The sequence below is a fragment of the Dendrobium catenatum genome, unplaced genomic scaffold (genome assembly GCF_001605985.2).
Source record: "Dendrobium catenatum unplaced genomic scaffold, ASM160598v2 fragScaff_scaffold_421, whole genome shotgun sequence".
Classification (NCBI taxonomy): Eukaryota; Viridiplantae; Streptophyta; class Magnoliopsida; order Asparagales; family Orchidaceae; genus Dendrobium; species Dendrobium catenatum.
The window spans coordinates 206,098-229,692 of record NW_021318883.1 but is presented as its reverse complement, the minus strand read 5'-3'; the positions used below and the strand labels follow the sequence as shown (position 1 = coordinate 229,692).

Below are 23,595 nucleotides of genomic sequence, written 5' to 3'. Positions count from 1 at the left end.
GTGTGTAAGGATGAGAAAGATGCATGCAAGGTTTATTGTAGTCATGTCCATAATGTTGTTTTTAATATTCACATGGATCATCACAATTACTAGTCAAATTCCATAAAGATAAAATGCAAGGACTTTGTTTGTTCAAAATATGGTTTCAAGAATAGAGTTTATCTAAATTCTCAAATGAAATATCAAAAATAAAATAACATAATAGGTTGTCCAGCTATGATTAGGTTTATAGTGGATAAAGTTGGAAGTTGAAAGGTGAAAAAATTTATTAAAACCCATAACTCAACTGCTTGCGGGGCGGGTATGGTTAACCTGAATCTAAATCGAGATGGGTTCAGGTTGGAAAAGTGACTTGAATCCCAAATCGGGTCGGGTAAAAAACTATCAAGTTAAAGTTGAATTGGACTCGAACTCGGCCGGTGAACATGATTTAACACCATGATTTCGCTCAACTATATGGCTGAGAGAGAGAGAGAGAGAGAGAGTGAGGGGGGAGAGAGATAGTGGAGAGATTATTTTTTATATAATATTATTTTTTTTAATAAAAATTTAAATTTCATTTATCTTAAAATAAATAATAATTATTTATTTTTGTTCATTTTTTCTAATTAATTATTTAATTAATTAAATTACCAATATTAAAAATAATATTTAACTTATATTTAAAAAATGATATTTAATTAAAATTATATAAAAATAATATTTTTAATAATATTATATAAACAAATAAGTTTAATATTATGCAAAAAATAATCTCTCCAGTCTCTCCTCTATCTCCTTCCTCTCTCTCTCTTTATCTCCCCCCTCTCTCTTAGCCATACAATTTGGTGGACAATGTCAAAGCATTTGGAGAATTTTTTTTAGTTTTGTGCAAAAATAGCCAAATGTTTTGGCATTTTCTTCACAAAATCTGATTTCACCAAATGGTTCAGGGAATAAGCTTCATCTCAAATTATAAATTACTTGCACCATAATATATGGTTTATTTTTTGGTGGTGATGGTAGGTGAATATTTTTTTACTTGACTTAAAGTAAAAAAATATAGTATAAAATCTAATAATGATGATGGTTGGTGGCCGGCCGTGATGGTGGTGGTCGATGGGGGGTGGACGGTGGCGGCCAAGGATGACAGTTAGCGACATCGGCTAATTGACAATGTTTTTCAGTAGTGGTGACAATGTTTTTCAGTAGTGCTGGTGGTCAGTGATCAAACGTTGGTGGCGGCTGGTGATCAACCGTTGGTGGCGATATCAGTTGTGAGTGGTGACAACGGTTGTAATGACAAATGGGTGATAGCAATGATGATAGACAATGATAAGGATGATAAATTTATTATATATTTAAAAATCATACTAATCCAAATAATTTCAAATATATCAAACTTATATTAGAACATATTCTAAATACACAACAAGATTTCAGCGTTTTTAAATCAAACAGCAATATTCACCAAATCCTGAAATACTTTACACCCTCGAATTACATGTTTTAAAAAAATTCGCCGAGCTTACACCATGGAGCGTCACAACAAAGGCCTCTCGATAAACAAAATCAGGAAGATCAAAGGGGAAGGAAAGGTATAAATTCTGGAGAATATAAACACAATTACAAGAGAGTAATGAAGCGGCGCAAAGGAAACTAGAGCCGGTCCATTAAAGATTGGGAAAGCATTTTTTTTTATTTTTACCACGGAATCTCTCCTTAGGAATGCTTCCGGCCATCGTCTCGATCTTCCTTTCCCCCTTTTCCCTTCCTTTAAGATGCGAAGATCATGGACCCTTTTTAATGAGCCTAATCGAGAAGGAGATCATTGGAGCGGAGGATATAATAGCTTCTCTTGGACGAAGAGCTTGCGTGCGACGTCCGAAAGCAATTAGATTGGAGGTAGACATTTTCTTATTTTTTTGCTTATGTTCTAATGGTTCGATTCATCTCTCCGGTTTCTAATGAACTATGCAGGGCTGCTAAATGCTAGATCAGATAATGCATGCTAGATCAGATAATGCATAATGTGTAATATGAATGATGCTTATGTTTGTTATCCCCCATTTTATGATTTCTATGTTTCATTGATTTTTTTTTGTGACCTAATGCCGGGAAATGGGGTTTATCTGAACTCTTTTGATGTTAAAGATAAAATTGGTAGGTTGTTCGGTTCTGGTTCAATGTGCATTTTGACAATCAATTTTTTTTTTTCGCTTGGAAATATTTCTTTTTGCAGCTGAAAGGCATTTTTTTCTGTTTTTTGCCCAAAATTTATTATCTAGATTTAATTCCTTTGCTTTGTACATGACAATATCTCTTGAACTTTATAATATAAAAATTGATGAGCAGCTGGAGTGCATATTGTTTTCATATGACATATGCATATATAAATAATATATGGGATGAGCTTTTCTATCCTTACAGGGGAATTCATTCTCCATCTATTTAGATTTTGATGTCACTATCTTCAAATGTCGAATTAAAATTGTTAATTTGTTTTTGCATAATTAAAATTAAAGATATATCTGATTTCAAGAAAATTTAAGGTTGTTTAATCATCTATTGGTTGTTTTTTTCAATGTTTGGCCAGATTGGTAAGGGAAAATAATCTTGATTTCAAAGTATAAAGGCTTTGTGAAAGGATTTGTGGTGGTGGTTGAATGAGAATATTATTTTTTCTATGGTTATGTTTAAGTCACATACTTTATAATTTATTGCTCACTATTAAAAAGAAAAACATATATACGAGGCTTTCAAATGTCGAGACTTTAAATGCATGGGTTGTTGGTGATGCTTGCATGTATGGGACTGATTTGATTCGAGAAATACCTTGGTAGAACTGAACTTTTTAGAGGAATTAATCTATATATTTTTGACATGCTTGTTGAATGATTAAATTATTAAAATGTTGACACTTGATAAAATAGTAATTCTTATATTGCAGATCACAACCACAAGTGTGATCTTGAGTTTTAAGACCATATAAAATGGTAGATATAAAAAAAATATAATCATTGAAGCCTACCAATTAGTATTTTGGTAGGCATGTATATATGATGCAGAAAGAAAAATCAATCTTAAGTCCATTGGATTGAGGGACCCACCGTTGTTGAACTTCAATCCTGATTCTTCCTTCTTCCTTCGTGAATTTTCCTTTGGAACTGCTATTCATGTTATGGCAGGTTATGCTCCACTAGCCACTCTTCAATTGGGATAATGCAGTAAATCATTTCAAAAGCTAATCAATGGCTCGCCTTTTTTATTCTGGCATGGAAACCATCAACGTTTCCTGCTTAAGTCATGCTGCAAGAACTATTAATCTTTATTCTTTACTAATTCCATGATTCATTGATTTGTCATTTTAAATTATGTATCAAGGGAACGGCATGCATTTTCTCTTGATGGGTGAATAGGATGAATGTCTAATGATGATGAAGGAAAAAAAGATGAAAAAATATAACATTCATAGAAGTAATGTAAAATTTGTTTTATAATAAATAGATTTAACACCTCATGCAATACTCAACAAGAAAGAATGAAATGAGACTTCATAAAGCAAACCCCAATTGGTGTAACAATGGATAAGGATGATGATAGGCATCTTTCTTTAACTAGTCATAAAATCTAGATGAGATCTATAATCCCTCTGAGAACAATTTTGATATTCTTTTTACAAAAAATGTAGTATCGTTTATTTTATTTTGTTCTTCTTTGATGTGTATCGGGATCAAATTCACTCAATATCTTTAAACTGATATCAAGTTAAAAAAATCCCCACAGTATTCACTTTCACTTTGATTCTAAAGTTTACATGTTTTCTATGAAAGGTTGGTGCTTTATTAGAAATGTGTTTGAGGATGGATCTATTGCATAAGAATATACCGCTTCAAGCCTGCATCAGTGCAACATAACACATTTTGTCTTATTCTTTTTCTCCTTTTCTAAATGTTCTTTTTGTACTGTAAAAGCAATGGCTGCCCTGGGAATTGACAAAAGAATGCTTCGAGAACTTGAGTCCATGGGATTCCCAACCATCCGTGCAACAAGAGCACTTTATTATTCCGGTAAGATATCAAAGGGTGAAACTTATCTTTTCCTTTTAGTTCAAAGATTATTGCCAATATGTTAGTTTTTATGAACTTGTCCCAGTTTGTCCGTATCAGTTCTTAGGATTTAGGATTCATTTGGGGCGGCTTTTTTACTGCTTCTTAAAGCAGCTTTTGAGTACAAAAATTTTAACTTTTGTACTAGAAAGCTGTTTTAAGAAGCAGTAAAAATTACGTCTCAAATGAAGCCTTAATGTGACAACCCCTCCATTATCCGCTAGAGTTAGCATAGTCATTATAATTAAAATTATCTAACATGCACTAATTATTTCCCGTCACTGTTGGAATGACTAAATATTGAATCTAACTTGGCCTATTAAATCATTTAATAAACTTATATTAACAGTCTACTAGTGAGAACCAACTTGCAATGGCACTGTAGTGCTGAGGGTTGGGGGCTGAGCTTTGTACAACACTGTTAATACCATTAGCTTTGCATAGTGGAACCCTATGGTGTCCGATATACAACTTGGAAGCCATCCTTTAAATTCCTTTGCAGTACAAGTTCATTAGGAATACTCTCCAAATGCAATATCTTTTGTATTACTCCCATCTTTTTAATTGCTCTTGCTTCTAGTATCTCTCAGAGAATTTTTCTTTTCTGTTCATATGTTTCACAGCAAATGTATTTTGATCGCTGTTGCAGACAAAGGTGTGGAATAATTACACCATTTGATGGTTTTTAACATCTTTTCATCCAAGTGATCCAACTGTAAATTATATGTTAGACATAGTGATAATGCATTAATGCTTACAGCTTTTATTCAAGTTATCTGGACAGCTTATTCTGATTTTGAACTATGTACTAATCAACATATTTTTAATGCATTAGGTAATTCTAGCATCGAAGATGCCATCAATTGGGTCTTAGAGCATGAAGGTGACTCAGACATTGATCATATTCCTAAGGTATGATTCTGATCCTGGATTTAATGCAATCACTCTTAAGAATGACATCCATCCATCTTTGATTTTCCATAAACCTTCAGCTCATCACAGCAAGAATATTATTGAATACTGTATCAAGTTGGGTTACTAATGGAATATGCATTCATATGGAAGTTTGGAATATTATTGAATAGTTTTGGAGACGGTTGATAACTGGAGATGGCTTCTAATTCCTCTCATAAAAATATAGTCGCATCTAATAAATTGAAATTCTTTTCTTTGGATTGCTGCATGCTACCTTAAATTTGATACAGTATTTAATTGGTTTTAGCAGTTTCAGGTGCCTATTGACATACAAATTGAATCTGGCGAACCATTACATACAGGAGAAGACATGGAGATGAAATTGAAAGATCTAAGGTTTATTTTAAGTTTTGTAATTCTCTGAAGTTAGATTATTTGATTAGTATCAGTTAAACGCTTATAATCTTTTTGAAGATGAATTGAATATATATGCCTTGCTTATACTGAATGAAAATAAGAGTACTAATTGATGTTATTTTTAAATTATCTCAAATAATAACTTATTTCCAATGAAATATGCATTATTTATTATAATATTTTCTTATTATTGAGAATATTCTCTTTTATTGTTTTTTTCTTGATTTCTATGCTCTAGCTCATATATAAACACATAGATGCTTATATTAGGAAGATACTTTAGTAAAAACTCAGTTCTTTATAATTTTCTCTGCCTTCTAGCTAGGTCAATGTGATTCCCTTTTTGTCTCTTAATTTTCTTTTTAACGAACTCTTTCAATCTGTCACTATTAGATCAGTCTAGCTGGAGCGGACCAAGGCAGTAGCCCGCCCCTTGTGTGGGGCCCACTATTTGAATAAAAAAATATAGAGGAGGGGGCGGTTTAGGAGGGATTTGAAATTGGGGAGGGCTGTTTAGTAAATTGGAGTTGTATTTGTATGCTTTAAATAGATGAGATTGTCTAGGGTTAGGATTATCTTGATTGTTTGATGAATTTGGGGGTCTTTTTAGGTTTGTTTTGGCTCAAGCCATCAGCCAGGGATTGAGAGAATCGAATCTTCCTCTCAAATTGAAGATCTATTATATTTTGCTTGCTTTCTTTCATCTATTATCAAATAAAGAGTGCCCCTATTGTTATTCTTTTATTTCTTCTCAAAAGCTGATTTGCAAGTTGTCGAATTCTGATTTCAGCAAGGGATTTATTCTATTTTTCACAAGTATTTTCTATCAAATTGGTGTCAGAGTGCTTTGATTCAAGGTACCAATACCCGGAAGGAAAGTAAAAGTTTTGGAAGGGGAACTAGGCCAATTAAAATTAGATTTTGTGGATAAATTTTTAGAATTCGAGAATAAATTTTTATCCGTTCATGAAAAGATGGATGGGAAGTTTGCCATCATGGAAAAAATACTGAGGAAATTGCTGGAGGCCCAACCTAAAATGCCAACGTTGGAGGCGAAGGGAGTCATCAGCAGCCAAGGAAGTTGTGGTAACCCTAATCCGCTTTGGAGAGGGGGAAATTAAGAGGTGGAGATTTTGGAGGGGGAAGATGGGATGCCTCCCTTAGAGCCTATTTCTAGTGAAGAGATGAGTAGCATGTATGAAAGGATGGGTGCTGATTTTGTAAGAAGAGGGGCTGGTTTTGAGCTTAGGGGTGAGGATTGAGACATAAGGAGATGTGATTTTGAGGAAGCTGAAGATGTCTATCTTTGAGGAAGAGGATGCATATGGGTGGATCTACAAGGTGGAGAGATATTTCACCGTCAATGGATTGACGAAGGAGGAGAGGCTGACAACAACTAGCCTATGTTTGGAAGGGAAGACTTTGGCTTGGTACTATTGAAGGGACATGAGACGACCCATACGTTACTTGAGGGAGTTCAAGGACTGCTTGTTGGAATGTTTCTAAACCAGTAAGGGAGGGGACTTTAGTGAAACCCCTTAAGTAAAAGAAACTAAACTCTTAAACATCGAGGGAGTGGTATTGACTATACAAGAGGTCCAAATGAGGGAGGATTTCCTCCCATTGAAGCTGGGAAACACTGATGTCATCCTGGGGTGAAATAGATACAAACCTTGGGGGATACCAATATTAATTAGGAAGCATTGATGATGGAGGGTAGAAGGGTGGTGGTCAGGGGAGATGCAAGATTGTCCAAAGCTATGGTGTCTCTCAAGATCATAGTAAGGACCATGCAGGAGGTGGGAGGAGGATTCTTAGTGGAGCTGCAAAGCTTAGAGGGGATTAGACTGGATTAAGAGTGAGACATTCCCCTTTCAGTACAATCACTCATATAACAATTCAGTGAGGTCTTTAGCCATCTCAAGGCTTACCACCACTGACGGAGTAGAAACACGCCATCACCTTGAGGGATCGAGGAGGTGTCACCGATTAGTGTTTGGCATTATCCCTACCCTCATAGTCAAAGAAACTATGCCGGACAAGTTCCCCATTCTGGTGATCTATGAGCTATTGGATGAGCTGTGTAGAACAGTGATGTTCACCAATATGGATTTGAAGTCGGGATACCATCATACTGGGATGAGAAAGGAGGATGTCCAAAAGGCTGCATTCAGGACACACGATGAACACTACGAGTTCGTAGTGATGCCGTTCGGCCTCAACAACTCCCTTGCTACTTTCTTGTCCCTTATAAATAGGGTATTCTGCCCATACCTTCAAAAGTTTGTATCATTTTTCTTTGATGACATCTTAGTGTACAACAAGTCAGAGGAGGAGCATTTGGAACACTTGAGGGTGGTCTTAGGACTGTTACAGGAGCAGCAGCTGAGGGCCAACATAAAGAAGTGTTATTTTGCATAGGCCAATGTGGAGTACTTGGAGTACGTGGTATCCAGGAGGGAGTAGGCGCTGATCAGGCTAAGATTGAGACAATGCTGAAATGACATCTACTTAGGAACTTGAGAGAGTTGAGGGGTTTCTTAGGGTTAACAGGATATTGCAGAAGATTTGTGAGAGGATATAGTACTATAGCATGGCCACTGATGGAAAAGTCGAAGAATAATAGTTTATTGTGTGGGGGGGGGGGGGAGGCAGCTACTCGGGCTTTTGAGAGATTGAAGCAAGCCATGACCACAATATCGGCATTGGCCCTATCGGATTTCAACCAGATTTTTGTAGTAGAGACTGATGCCTCATGGTATAGATTGGGGGCAGTGCTTATGCAGAATCACATACTTGTAGCTTACTTCAGCTAAGAATTGACGATCAGAGCTAGGCTGAAGTTATTTTATGAGAGGGAGTTGACTGCCATCATTTTAATGATTAAAAAATGGCAACCTTGTTGGGTCGACATTTCATTGTCAAAATAGATCAGAAGAGCTTGAAATATTTGTTAGAGCAGAGGATGGTGACCAAGGAGCATTAGAGGTGGCTATCAAAGCTGCTGGCTATGACTTTGAGATTCAGTATATGCCAGGATTAGAGAATAAGGCGGTTGATGCCTTATCCAGATGTATGTGGTAGTTCCATGAGATGACCATTTCAGTACCATTGATGGTAGATTAGGGGCTATCAAAGAGGAAATTGTGTAGGACGAGGTGTTGAAGAAGATTAGGATGGATACTGAGGGATGAGAGTAGCCACCCATGTTATTCTCTAAAGGGAGAGAGACTATTGTACCAAGGGAGATTTGTGCTGCTACGGACGTCGGTTTATATTCCCCATCCATTGCAGGAATTCCATGGGAGTGCTGGTCGAGGCCATTCTGGTGTGTAGAAGACACAAAGGAGATTGGCAACATAATTATATTAGAACGGGGTGCATAAGTATATGGAGAGATGGTGGCTAGGTGTGAAGTATGCTAGAGAAACAAGTACATGGCTATGGCTATAGGGGGATTACTTCAACCCCTAGCTCTTCCAGGCAGAGTCTGGGAGGAGGTCGCCATAGATTTTATTGATGGGCTATTCTGATCTGAGTGGTTTACAATGATTTCAGTGGTGGTTGATAGATTGAGCAAGCATGCTTACTTCATTTCCTTACGAGACCCTTAAACAACAATTATATTGGTAGAAACATTCATCAGAGAGGTGGTCAAGTTGCATGGGATACTGGAGTCGATAGTTTCTAATCGAGATAAGATGTTCCTTAGTCCTTTTTGGAGAGAGATGTTCAGGTTGTAGGGAATAGTGTTGAAGAGGAACACCGCTTACCACCCTCAGATAGACATGCAGATGGAGGTGATAAACAGGAGCCTGGAGACTTACGTATGGTGTTTTCCTTCAGAGACACCTTTGCTGTGGGCCAAGTGGCTAGCATGGGTGGAGTACTAGTACAACTCGTTGTACGACTTAGCTTCCCAAATGACTCCTTTCAATGTGGTGTACGGAAGAGATCATCCAGACTTAGTGCATTTTGGGCAGAGTAGCACACCATTCTCTTCAGTAGAGCAATATTTGGAGGAAAAGGGAGAGAGTGTTGGACGAATTAAAAAGGCACCTGCTGAGGGGTCAACAATTTATGAAGAAGTAGGCGGATGGGAACAGGAAGGACATTCAGTTCGCAGTTTGGGATAGGGTGTTCTTGAAGCTGCATCCCTACAAACAGAGGACAGTAGCCAACATGAGGAATGAGAAGCTAGCCCCGAGGTACTTTGGCCCTTATGAGGTTTTGGAGAGGATTGAAGCAGTGGCTTATCACTTGAGATTACCCTCGACTACTACCTTACATCCGATATTCCACGTGTCACAACCGAGGAGATCTATTGGGGATCATGCAGCTAGTTTAGAGTTACCAGTTTTACTGACTAAGAATTTGGAGGTGGTGTTGGGACCACTGGAGTTAAAAGTGGTTTGACAGGGAAAAGGGGGGATCAAGAAGGTGTTGATCAAATGATGGAACCTACCAGACTACGACGTCACATGGGAGTCATATAAGAGAGTGAAACATCATTATTATTAGACCGGCCCAGCTGGCCCAACACAAGGGCCGACTCCTTGTTTATGCCAGATGGATCAAGACAGCAGCTTGGCCGCTTGTGGGGCCCACTATTTGAATAAAAAAATAAAGAGGAGGGAGAGGTTTAGGAGGGATTTGAAATTGGGGAGGGTTGTTTAGTAAATTGGAGTTGTATTTGTATGCTTTAAATAGATGAGATTGCCTAGGGTTAGGTTTATCTTGGTTGTCCGCTGAGTTTGAGTCTTCTTAGGTTTCTTTGGGCTCTAGCCGTTGGCTAGGGATTGGGAGAGCCAAATCTTTCTCTCGAATTGAAGATCATTGTATCTTGCTTGCTTTCTTTCATCTACTATCAAGTATCAAATAAAGAGTGTTCCTATTATTATTCCTCTACTTTCTTGTCAAAAGCTGATTTACAGGTTGCTGAATTCTGATTTCAGAATGGGATTTCTTCTTTTTGACAAGTATTTCTTATCAGTCACATTATAGCCTTGATGGACTTTTGTGATTTAATCATGAACTGCTTTCTTTCGCACTCATGTAAACTTCCATGTAAGCTAAGATGACATTCTTCTGTTCCTCTGTTTGCACTATCCCAATCTATGCAAACCTTTGCACACCTTGCACGAATGCATTGTTGACCTCCTCTTTCTACTCCACTCTACACACCTTTTCTTTGACTTGATTCGCTTTATTGTCAATGAAAATAATCCTCATATTTTGGTTCGCCCCATCTACAAGATTCCACATGCGTTTCCATTGCCAACCTCCAAAAGTATCACAACTCTTTCTCTTATTGCCATACCTTTCACCTTTCCGGATGCTACCTACAACTTATCTCTGTCCTCAACCATTAAGATACTTTGCTTCCTTCTTCATTGCTTACAAGATATATTCACCACTGCAAACTATGTTCTCAAGCAATGAATACACTGTGGATTTTGGCCTTTTACATTGATCTCTCAGTCAGTGCTCTCTATCAATTCCTTTATTTAAGGATCTTATCTGTGCCTTCTTTGACATGGATTTTTTTGCCAACTTTGTGCCCGATTCACAATAATATCTTATTCACTGATCGATCATGCTCATTATGTAACACCCGCGATATCTTAGCAACAAATTCTTTCTCTACATCATCTTTGGTCACTACTATTTGCAGACTCAAGTTGATAATTTCCATGCCACCTTTAGTATGGGAATGTTATAATATCTAAACCATCATATGTGCTAACTTATTTATGATCAGCTATATTACAATATTTCTTCATTATTGAATACTTTTTTTTTTTATATATTTTTCATAAAACGATGGCCTTCCGATGACCCGGTTAGGAAAATAGAGGTATTAGATTTGACTTATATTAAGAAAGGTAGAGGTAGACCGAAAAAGATTTGGTTAGAAAATTTTAGAAATAATCTTTATTTATTAGCTTTAAACGAGAATTTGACTTTTAACAAGACACAATGGAGAAAAATGATTCATGTAGCCGACCCCACGTAGTGGGACAAAGGCTTGATGTTGTATTGTATTGTATTGTATATATTTTTCTTGATTATTCTCTTCTCTTGCCCGTGCGTGTATATATATTAAAAACATACTTTAGTAAATATGAAATTCTTTGAGATTCTCTCTCCTTTCTAAGATTACTCATCAAATCAGTATCATATGCTTACCCTCATTAAGAATATTTTTTATCAGACAAGAAGACCTTGGTCACTTGAACGCTCAAACTTAAAAGATTAACGGGATGATCAGTCTATTGGTAGAATATAGAACAATTCTATGATATAACATAAGAATCAGAGATTAATCGAAGAAAATGAAAAATGAAAGATATTGATGTGGCTAAATTAATGGCCTTCTTCACAAGTGTTACATGATCAAAATATATTTATATTTTTCTACATTTTAATGTAATTTTCATATTGTCCTTTTCTTTTTGTATTTATTTAAATATGATCATGTTATTTTCTCTTTAGTTTCATCTATTTGAATTATTATTATGATTATGTAAGGAGAGAAAAAAATTATGCATTTGAAGGCAAATTATCACCACCTTGCATGAGAATTTATTCATGTTGCATAGAAATTTAATCTTATCGCATACTCTCGCTTTTCCCACCCTCCGTATAGGTAAAATGGACATTTGGAATAAGTCATAGATGTACATGGAGGTGGGAGTATGATGTGGGAGTTTCTCCTCGAAGATTTAGAGTGATTTGGAGTTAACTTCTTCTTGAAGATTTGTAGTTGTCTTGACATAGCTTCTCCTCGGAGATTTGGAGTTGACATGACATAGCTTCTCCATGAAAACTCTTAACCTGAGGAGATAAAAGATTATTCCCACAAATCTTTTTTTTTTCATTTTTATTTCAGAATATTTCATATTCCATTATTCATGTATTTTCTTAGCTGGTCATGGACATTCAGTTATGTGCCTTTACATATTCTAATATGACCCTTGGAATTGCTATCTTTTCATTTTTATCACAATGTCTAAGCCTATAAATAGTTATGACAAATTAGGTTGTGAGCATCACACCTATATTGATATGTGTCATGTGTGTATATAATAATATGTGTGTGTGTATATGTATGTATATAGATGTATCTACATGCATATACACACGCATGCATACATACATATATTTACGTGCTAGAAAATTTACATCGGTGGAGTATATATTTTATATTTTAGCTTTGGACAAAAATTCAGCATGAACAGAAAAAAAATATAGGAGGCAAGCAACTTTTATGTGAAAAACTTAAAAATTAAAAAAATCATAGGGTTTGACGCAATTGTAATTTGTAACAATATACTATAGAATAAGAGATATAAGAATCATCCCTTCCTCACAATTGAAGAAGGAATTATGTAAAGAACAATTGATTGATTCTAGTTATAGGGATTATAGAAATTTAGTGTAAACAGACGGACAGTTAAATTCCAACAATATGGTCAATTCTCGACAACGTTTAAAGATCATAGCAATTGCTGATGGTGGTCGTATAAGAGAGTTCTTCAGTTATCTCAACTCCTCCCTTTCTCTCTATTGAAGAAGAAATAATGTAAGGAATAATTAGTTGATTCCCATTGTAGGATTATAGAAATATGATTTTTGCAAGAGAATAATTAAAACCCAACAAAAATGTTAAATCTTGGCAGTAGTCTAGAAACGATGACCGTGATTGCTAATGGTGGTTGTTAGTAGTGATAGTCGGGAAATGTAAGAGAGTCTTTAATTCTCTCTGCTGTTAAACCTCCACCTTTATGTGTTGAATGAGGCTCTAATTATAGCCTTTTTGACATTGGCATTTTGGTAAATTTGGCCAGGATCTAAAGCACTCCATAGTATGGTCCAGATTGATCCTCTTGATCATAAATTATTTATTAATCATTTGAAGGCCTTAATGATGTCAAAACCGAGTGATCTTGGGCTTGTTAGATTCATCTAGTCGAGCAGCTCGATGACTATTAACATGCTATAATTAGAAGCTATTCGGTCCATCAATTTTTGTTTAGAAGTTTTTAAGCATAATTCAATTGCTTGATTTGAGCTCATTTAAAGTCAAATTAGTTCAATTGTAGCATCAATAGGTTCGTCATGTGAATTTTCTACACATGCATATATACACACACACAAACACACACATACATGAGTATGTATGCATGGATGTATGCATGCAGGCATAAATGTATGTATGCATGCATATATACATGCACACATGCATACATATATACAAACATGTATGCATGATGTATGCATACATATATGAATGCATATGTATGTATGTATGCATGTATATGTATGAATGTCTGTATGTATGTATGCATGTATGTACGTATGCATGCATGCATGTATTATGTATGTATGTATATTTGCATGCACGTATTATGTATGTATGTATGTATGCACGCATGCATTATGTATGTATGTATGTATGCATGCATGTATGCATGTATTCATCTGTATGTATGAATGTATGTATGCATATATGTATGTATTTATGTGGTATGTGTGCATCATGTATGTATGAATGTATGTATGTATGCATCTGTATGCATGCATGTATGTATGCGTGCATTATTTATTTATGTATGTATGTATGGATAAGCTCCTAAGATGTTTTGGTGATAAGAGGATATTATTGAGGCTTGAAGATAAGTTTTATAAAACTTTAAATAGGCTAATGATGTTATATGGATTCAAAGGCTGAGCTATAAAAAATCATCAATATTAAAGTTGATTTTGATGGAGAATGAGAATGTTAAGCTTGATGTATGATAAAAATAGGAAGGATAAATTTAAGGAATAATTATATTACAAAAAAGATTTAAGTGATATATATTAAAAGATGAAAAATGAAGTTAAGTGGTTTGGGCATGTACAACAAAGGATAAAAAAATATTGATGAGTTGATCAAATTAGTGTGAGAGGATTAGAAAGGTAAATGAATAGACCTAATGTTATAGGGATAGAAGTTGTTCAAAATAATATGAGAATAATATACGAGATGAGGGAGGTGATTGGAATGCAATTGGATCACCCTTTTGGGTATGTTTGGTTGAAGGAATTGGAGGTAAGACAATTTATTTTACTTCACTGTTTTATATTGGGTGTTTGGTTCCAATGCAATTAATAGGTAATTGAATTTACCTAGGAGTATGCATTTTTGGATTAACAAACCCCCATCAAAACCTAGTGAGAAATGAGAAGAAAAATTTACCGTGCATCAATGTGACTCACATTTCTCCTCGCCGAGAAAAAAAAAAGATCAACTTAATTTCTTATAAAAAAACAAGAAAAGATTTTTTTTTGCTTTATTTCTTCTGAACCAAATTAGTGAGTGAAAACTAATTTCGGTTCAATTTGTTTACCATTTCCGGTTACATGTCCTTTTCATTTCCTATCTTTCAATTCCTTCAAACCAACATTGCCTTAGTGAACTTCCTTTGAGGTTCTGTCTTATTATTTTAAAGATTATCACATACCTCGTGCTTCAAATGCATATAACTACATGATTGCTTTGGGAATACGAATCATTGAACAGCATTAAGAAAATCAGTCTGTGAACCACACAATCTTAATTTTTCTGTTGCATTTGAGTTGCACTTGTACGTCAGAGGCCTAAAATTCACCAGTTTTTCGATCATTTCAGAATAAAATTTTGAGCGGTCAATGTATCCCATAAAGCCATACATTGTCAAATTTGTACCAAAAAAAGCTTTTGCTAAAATAGAACTCTCTTGTCGAGATGAGTAATAATAATACCCAGAAAGGTTATGTAATTGGATTTTCAATCTTTTCTGTCAAGGTTTGTTTGCTGTCGATCTGAACTGCTGCTATCTATGTACCTTCAATGTAGCTTGGGAACTTAATTGCTAGGCATTGGCGGAAAATAACAAGATACAATTGATCCTCTATTCAAGAGGAGGATCGATCTCTCCCAAATCTCTAGACGCCGCTAGAGCCCAAAGGAAAACCTAAATCTAAGAGATCTCAAATTTCAGCCAAATTCAAGATGCCCTAACCCTAGGAAAATAAAGTATTTAGTGCATACAATCAAAAGGAGATCCCTAAATAATCCATACATTCAAATTCCCTCATAATTCTCCCAAAAAACTTTCCTAAATGGCTCCAACGGATACGGGCGTGCGTTTGGCGTCAGATATCACGTACAGGAGGCGGATGGTTCCGCCTTCTTACGCGTGAACCGGTCTCGTCAGACCGGTTGGACCGGTCCAATAACAATACTCCCCTCCAAAAGATCCATCTTGTCTGCAAGGTAGAAAGACGACACCCTCCTCCATTCCCTCTTCATCACGAACAATAAGAACCTGAAGAGTTCGGTCCCTGCACCTGTGCCCCGACGTATACCTCTCATCATATCTGAAATAGAGCCCCTTCGCCCTCTTCACCTGTAATTCTGTCTCTATGAACTTCTTAAAGTTGTGCCCAGGTCTTCCTCCTGCAGTATTTTCCTTCGAAGTCCCCCAAAGAGTATCCGGTGTTAGCTCCTTGGATTTCAATAAGGTGGTGGTCATCCTGTACGAGCCTCTGGAGCTGCCGCCTCTCGTCTCTCCCTTCAGGAGCCTCTGATCTTCTACCAATTGAGCTATCTCCATAGCCTCTCCCAAGTCACGAGGCCTCATTACTATAATCACTGCTCGGATCTTTGGTGTCAATCCCTTCATGAAGTTCCCCTCTAGCACTGTCTCAAAAAGGCGGCTCAATCAGCTGGCAAGGTACTCGAATCTATCCTGGTACTTCGTCACTCAATCCTCGTGTGTCAAAGCAAAGAACTGCTCGTAGAAGTCTCCTCCCCTGCCAGTTCGTAAATGTTCCACCAAAGAACCCTTGAACTCTCTCTAAATCTGTATGGGTCATTGCATGTCCCTCCACTGATACCAAGACAAAGCCTTTCCCTTCTAAACATAAGTCCGCTGCTGTCAGTCTCTCCTCCTCTGTCAGCCCATTGACGATGAAATATCTTTCTACCTTGTAGATCCACTTGTGCGCATCCTCTCAAAGATTGACATCTTCAGTTTGCTCACCCTCGGGTCACACCCATTTCCCCTAAATCCTCCATAACCTCCCATTCCTTGAAGCGGAGGTGCTCTCCAATTGTCACGATCTTCCCTCCGGCGATCATATCCAAACCATTCATCAAAATCCCCTTTTCTTCTTTCAAAATCAGCACCCCGACGATCGAAATCATCCCCCCTCCTTACAAATTCAGCACCCCTTCTTGCGTAGCCAATGCTCATCTCCTCCTTAGAAAGTGGTTCTAGAGGAGGCATTCTGTCTTCTCCCTCCAGGATCTCCACTTCTGGCATTTCCCTTCCCCTAGACATTTTAGGGTTCCCATCTCTTCCATGGCAGCCGGTAGTTTCCTTTGTTTTCGATGTCACCAGTTTGGTTTTGGCTTCAAGCAAGTTCTTCAACATGTCTTCCACCACGACAAACTTTTCCTCCATTTTTTCATTGATGGATGCAATCTGACTTTGAAAATCATCCATCTTTTCCTCAAAATCTGCTTTGAGTTGCCCAAGTTCTCCATCCAAAACTTCCACTTTCCTTCCCGCCATTGATTCCCCTTGGATCGACGTGCGATACCAATTTGACATGGAGTACTTGTTTATCTCAAGTATTTCGTATCAATCTTCGGAAAACAGCGAGCTTTCTCTACCAAAATCCACACAAAACCACAAAAACAGTAGATAATTTGTATTATTTGATATAAGGGAAACGGAAAATAACAAGATACAATTGATCCTCTATTCGAGAGGAGGATCGATCCATCCCAAATCTCTAGACGCTGCTAGAGCCCAAAAGGAAAATCTAAATTTAAGATATCTCAAATTTTAGCCAAATTCAAGATGCCCTAACCCTAGGAAAACAAAGTATTTAATGCATAGAAATCAAAAGAAAATCTCTAAACCGTCCCTACATTCAAATTTCTCTCTTAATTCCCTAAAAAAACTTTCCTAAATCCCTCCTGCAGATTCGGGCGTGCATTCGACGTTTGATATCGTGTACAGGAGGTGGATGGTTCCGCCTTCTTATGCGTGAATCGGTCCCGTCAGACCGGTTGGACCGGTCTAACAAAGGTAAATGAATAAAGCTAATGTTATAGGGATAGAAGTTGTTCAAAATAATGTGCGAATAATATATGAGATGAGGGAGGTGATTGGAATGCAATTGGATCACCCTTTTGAGTATGTTTGGTTGAAGGAATTGGAGGTAAGACAATTTATTTTACTTCACAGTTTTATATTGGGCGTTTGGTTCCAAACTTCCAATGCAATTAATAGGTAATTGAATTTACCTTTTTTGGATTAACAAGCCCCATCAAAACCTAGTGAGAAATGAGAAGAAAAATTTACCTTGCATCAATGTGACTCACATGTCTTCTCCTTGCCCAGAAAAACTAAAAAGATCAACTTAATTTCTTATTAAAAAACAAGAAAGAAATTGTTTTTGCTCAATTTCTTCTAAACCAAATTAGTGAGTGAAAACAAACTTCAGTTCAATTCGTTTACTACTTCCAGTTACATTTCCTTTCCATTTCCCATCTTTCAATTCCTTCAAACCAACATTGCCTTAATAAATTTCCTCTGAGGTTCTGTCTTATTATTTTAAAGATTACCACATACCTCGTGCTTCAACTGCATATAGCTACATGATTGATTTGGGAATACGAATCATTGAACAGAATTATAAAATCAGTCTGTGAACCACGCAATCTTAATTTGAAGTCTTCTAGTTAGAAATAAGTCATATTTTACGGAGTCCCTTCCACTGCGTGAGAAACCGTCTCATTGGGACCTACGCCTTAAACATGACAATAGTTTTTGGTTTCCAACAAAATTGTAATAAGTTCATAAGTTTCCTTTGGATTTATGTAATATTTCATGAACATGAATTCCATGATAGTTTGATCAATTTACTCAAGAAGGTCGTTTCCATGTCTGCTTCAAAGCTAATTTTTTTTAGTAGATCGTGTTCCTGTAAAAGGTGATCCTTGCGCGAAATAAAGCATGCAGAACCCAGTATCTTTCTTCAGAAATGAAGAGTAATGCTGATTCTAACTTCTTGATGGATATATTTTATGCATTTCCTGTTTGGAAAATTTAATGTAATTTCTATTTCATATGAAGACTATAATGAAACAATCTCCTACTTTTTAAAAGATTGTATTTTTGCATTAAGGGAGCAAGTACGGAAAAAGAGAGAAGATGATGAAAGAAGGATGGAAAGAGAACAAGAGAAGGTAAGAAAGAATTAAGTATATTTATCTTAGCCTTTGTATGCGTTCTGAAGGTACGAATGCCACAAACCCTAATTCTTAGCCTTTGCATAAGTTTATTTTCAATTTTGATTTGTTTATAATTTATCCAGGGATGGAATATTTCAATTTTATGTAAGTATTTTACTACTTTTATTTGAATTTAGAAGCTTGTGATTTCATTTTTATTTTAGATTTTAAAACATGCACCAAATGCACAGCATTCATCTTGAGATGAATCTTGCTATTCAAAACATCCTAGACATAGCAAGGTGTACAACTCGAAAAATTATTATGTGCGGTGTCCGGACTCGTCCGAAGGTCAATCCGGACCCTCCACGTCTCTAATACATAGTGCATTGGATGATGTGGTACATCCGGATTGACCTCCGGACGCATCCGGACTCTGCACGTAATAATCTCTCGTACAACTCACCCAAGAAGTGAGGTGATACTTTACAAATATCTTGAAAGATAACAAAGTGGCTTTTTATGGTTTTGTTATTTAATGCTTTTATTTAGGAGTTTGTTAAAGAAAATTTTATTTTAATTTTGATGTCTGTTTAGATTATTCAGTTTACTATTCTTTGTAATTTTTTAAGTTAATAAAAATTTGTTTTGTGTTTTTCTATGTTTTTTGCAATCGTAATGAATTTTCTAATTTTTTAAGGTTATTTCTTTATTTATTGTTTTATTAAACCCAAAGTTTATTAAATTTTATTTTAACTTTAAATGATTAAAAAACTTTTGAAAAAAAATCTCTAAAGTAGAGAACATTCTCAGCAATATCCCATAAAAAATTGAAAATATTTTGAATTTATATTATTTTTGAATTATTTGATGATGTAAATTCAAATTATTATTAAAATAAACTCTAAAATTATGAGAAAATTTCTTGGGATGGGGGATCACCTTATAAACTTCCCATAATAATTTGAATTCACTTTTTTATTTTCGCATAGAAGCAAGTTCTGAATCCCATGATCATCTCATAATATTTCAAGTGTTTTTATTTATTATGATTTATTTAATTTATTCGTGTATTTTATTAAGAAAATTATTAAAATATATTTTTTAAAATTAATTTCTTTAAATTTTAATTTTCATTATTTCCGGTGATCATCAAGATTTAAAAAAAAAAAAAATTTATGACTTTATTTTGATTTTTAATATCATTTTCAAATTCTAGATCTCTTAAAACCCTGATGACACTAAGAATTAGAGTTTGTGATTAGAGTGACCAAATGGACTTAAATTTTCAGAAATGTTTTTACATGAGTGAGGGATAACTCAGAGAAGTTACGAAGAATTTTAGGCTATTTGAAAATTTTCATGATTTATTATGATTTATTGATTTTTATATTGTCTTAGTATTTCATTTTAAGTAAATCGAAGTTTCTGATCTTAAATATTGACAAACTCATTTTTCTCTATTTTTACAATCCTTATGAGTTCAATGCACTTTAATTTATATGTTTATAATTTTCAACAATTAATTATGATTTTTCAAAAATTTAAATGTTTAAATTAGGCTTTTCTTTGGGTTCAAATTAGTTTTTATGTTCAACCCTCAAATGGATTCCAATCTTCCTGAAATTTAAATCATAGATCATTGTTGTCCTAAGAATAATTCCTTGATAAGTTCAACCCATTTGGAGGTGTTTTGAATTTTTAGTGATTTATTGATTTTTAATTGTATTATTTTTAGAAATTAGGAACCTTAATTGCAATTGTTAAAATAATTTGATATTAATTTTCTTTTCTTCTTGATTATATTAAGTTCTTGTTGCAAGTTATTTTATATTTTATATTTTTTGTTGAAGAAATTTCTTCTATCCTGTGTATCCTAAACTAGCCCATAATTAGAGTTTAACAAAATTTTCAAGCAAATGACTAACATTGCATTGAATTAAATCCCGAGGTTTGTAATAGCCTCAAGAATATCGCTGAAAATCTCAAGCATTTGGACTTGAAATGCATTTTATATTATTTTTCCAAGTTCTAATATCCTATACTTCTAATGATTTGTTAAGAATTCAAGAAAGATATTTAGGGTTTGAAAAAAAATTCTTATGATCTTTGAGATCAGAGGAGTTGATGATTTAAATTTCATATTATTTTGATTTATATATAATTATTAATAATTTTCTAAAGTTTAAAGTAGGTCTGTCAATATTTAACACGACCCGAAAACTCAACTTGAATCCGACCCGAAAATTTCGTGTTAGGGTCAACCCGGACCCGAAATTTGTCCGGTTCAGGTTATGTTTTGCAACCAGTATGAAATTTCGGGTCGGATTCGGGTCATCCCGAGAAACCCGAATGTGAGCCGGTTTGCGGTGGGGATGTGACTGTAGCAAGACTTTGGTATGGGTTTTGGCAAAGTGCAGGTATGGATATTCTTCTATTTTTTTTTACTTCTTGTTTTTTATTGGACCTTATGCAGAGGTCAACAGTATTTGCTCTCTTATATTTTTCTTTCTATCCTGGCAATTCTAATTAATTGCCTCTGTTATACTCGCACCATTTTCTCGTTATTATATTGTGTTTTATAAAAAATTATATATTGACATCTACATGCATGAGGTTAATGGGCTTGAGCCATATGCTTACTGTAATACAATTTGTTTTGCATATAGTTATTTTTTAAAGCTTATTTGATGTTACCCATGTTTAGTTAGACATTTATTTGGACAAGACGATGAGTATCATATTTTTAATATTTTTACCTCTCACTCTCACTCTCTAGGAGAGAATAAGAAGGGGTAAACGGCTGATGGAAGATAAACGCAGTGAAAAGGAGAACGAAAGACAGCGGTTAATCACCTTCCTGTTATTTTCATTGTCTTCTGCACAATTCTTTCTGATTCACCTCAAGTTGCGGTTCCTGTTCCGAGAAAAATTTTCATGGCTGTATTAATGATAATGAAATTGATTTATGCAGAATAATTGCCTTCCGAAAAGCAGAAAAGGAGGAGGAAATGAGGGCCAGACAGAAGATTCGCCAGCAACTGGAACTGGACAAGGTTCCTCCTGATTTCATCCATCTAAAACATCACATGGCTTAGACATAGGCTTCATTTGGAACGACTTTCTCGCTGCTTCTTGAAGCAATTTTCTTGTTAAAAAAATTAATTTTTGTACTAAAAAACTATTTTAAGAAGCATAAAAAAAACTGTCCCAAACGAAGCCATAATTACTATTATAAGCTTTAACGACTTTGTTTAAATATGAAATAAGCATAAATAGACTCCATAAAGTTGAGCTGAACTAACCAATAGTATTTCTTAGATCAATGCCAGTTTTAGGTGCCTAATTGCATCTTCTACTACCAATTTAATTGCAGGCAGAAAGGAGGAGGAAGCTTGGATTGCCACCTGAAAATCCTAGAACTGGAAAACCCACACCACTTCCCATACGAGAAGGGAACGCAATTAAGGTAATTTGTTCTTTATATTTTAAACCCCCTACTTGCACGGCATGAAGTGAACTGTACAATAAGTTGTTTGTAATTGCGCACTTAATTTTTTTTTTCCCAGGGTCCAAAATCCGTCATTCCTTCCATGGAGGAAACCCTGAAAGATTGTCTAAGATCTCTCAAGAAGAACCACAAGGTAAAACTTTTCCATTTCAATTTTCTCTAAGCAACTTTCTGTTGTATTATTATATTCCGATTGTCAAGTAGGGGCTTAATTATCTTTTAATAATTCCTGCTTGCATTGTTTTAGAAGGTTCAAAAGGCAAATAAAATATCAACTGATTTTTTTAATGATTTTGATAACATCACATATCCCAGAACAACAATAATGCATCTTGTAATTTACATAGATATCACTTTATACCATTCTATTTACATATCTAACACCTAAAATTTTATTATTACATACAGGCCATCATATATTATTTTAATATCAAATATACCACTCCTATTTCCTTCCTACCACTCATATATTTCATTTCTACAACTCATATTTGATATGAAAATGAACTATGGGTGGTATGCATGTAATATTAAAATTTTAGGTGTTAAATATATAAATAGAATAGTATATGAATATATGATGGTATGTATGTAAATCTCCCTTTATTCATTTATCAAAATATTTCAGGATGATGATGCTAAAGTGAAGAAAGCATTCCAAACACTCCTTACATATGTGGCGAACGTGGTAAGAAATCCAGACAATGAGAAATATAGGAAGATCAGACTTAGCAACCCGTTATTTCAGGTTATCTTAAGTCCATTGATGAACAAGTCTCATCACAGATTTTGTTTTTTTAGTTGAGTGCTGTATTTAATAGTGGAATTCTATACCGTTTTCCCTTTTCAAATGATTCGAACAGGATCGAGTGGCGAAATTCAAAGAAGGCCTTGAGTTTCTTGAGCTCTGTGGATTCCATAAACTGGAAGGTAACGAGTTCTTGTATATGCCACGGAGCAAGGTAGAAATGACAATTCTAAACTCAGCTGGATTGGCATTGAACTCAGCCCTCACAAACCCTTACTTTGGAATGCTATCACTGTAGTGCCAGTTTAATATGTACTGCAATGGTTTAGGATAACAAAGAAGAAACACAAATATTATTCTTGTTCAGCTATTTTCTTTGTAATGAATTCAAAAGGATAAGGTATTGGCTCTCTATTTAAGATTATAAGTTTGCTTTTCAACCAGTTTTAAGCAAGTTCTAAACAAAGTTGTATTCAGACTTCGAATAGTTGTTTCAGAGGGCAAATTATTACGTGCGGTGTTTGGATTCGTGCGGAGGCGAATCCGAACAAGCCACGTCACCCCGACCCCGGTGCATCTAGGTGATGTGGCGCATCCGGATTCGCTTCCGAACGGTCTGAACACCGCACGTAATAATTTG

At 35.3% G+C, this 23,595-nt stretch overlaps 1 protein-coding gene across 2 annotated transcripts; it reads left to right on the top strand.

Moving 5' to 3' along the window:
* Nucleotides 1-1,494: 1,494 nt before the first annotated feature.
* Nucleotides 1,495-23,398, top strand: LOC110110554 (UBX domain-containing protein 1). 2 transcript variants are annotated; one of them, XM_020842091.2, is made up of 11 exons: nucleotides 1,495-1,884; nucleotides 3,954-4,049; nucleotides 4,924-5,000; nucleotides 5,320-5,399; nucleotides 18,651-18,711; nucleotides 21,476-21,543; nucleotides 21,671-21,752; nucleotides 22,073-22,165; nucleotides 22,266-22,340; nucleotides 22,836-22,955; nucleotides 23,071-23,398. In XM_020842091.2, exons 2-11 carry the CDS (start codon nucleotides 3,956-3,958, stop codon nucleotides 23,251-23,253), a joined length of 933 nt encoding a protein of 310 aa, XP_020697750.1. In that variant the 5' UTR covers nucleotides 1,495-1,884; nucleotides 3,954-3,955; the 3' UTR covers nucleotides 23,254-23,398. The 2 variants fall into 2 exon arrangements, with proteins under 2 accessions (XP_020697750.1, XP_020697744.1); XM_020842085.2 differs by having other exon boundaries at nucleotides 5,314-5,399.
* Nucleotides 23,399-23,595: the final 197 nt, after the last annotated feature.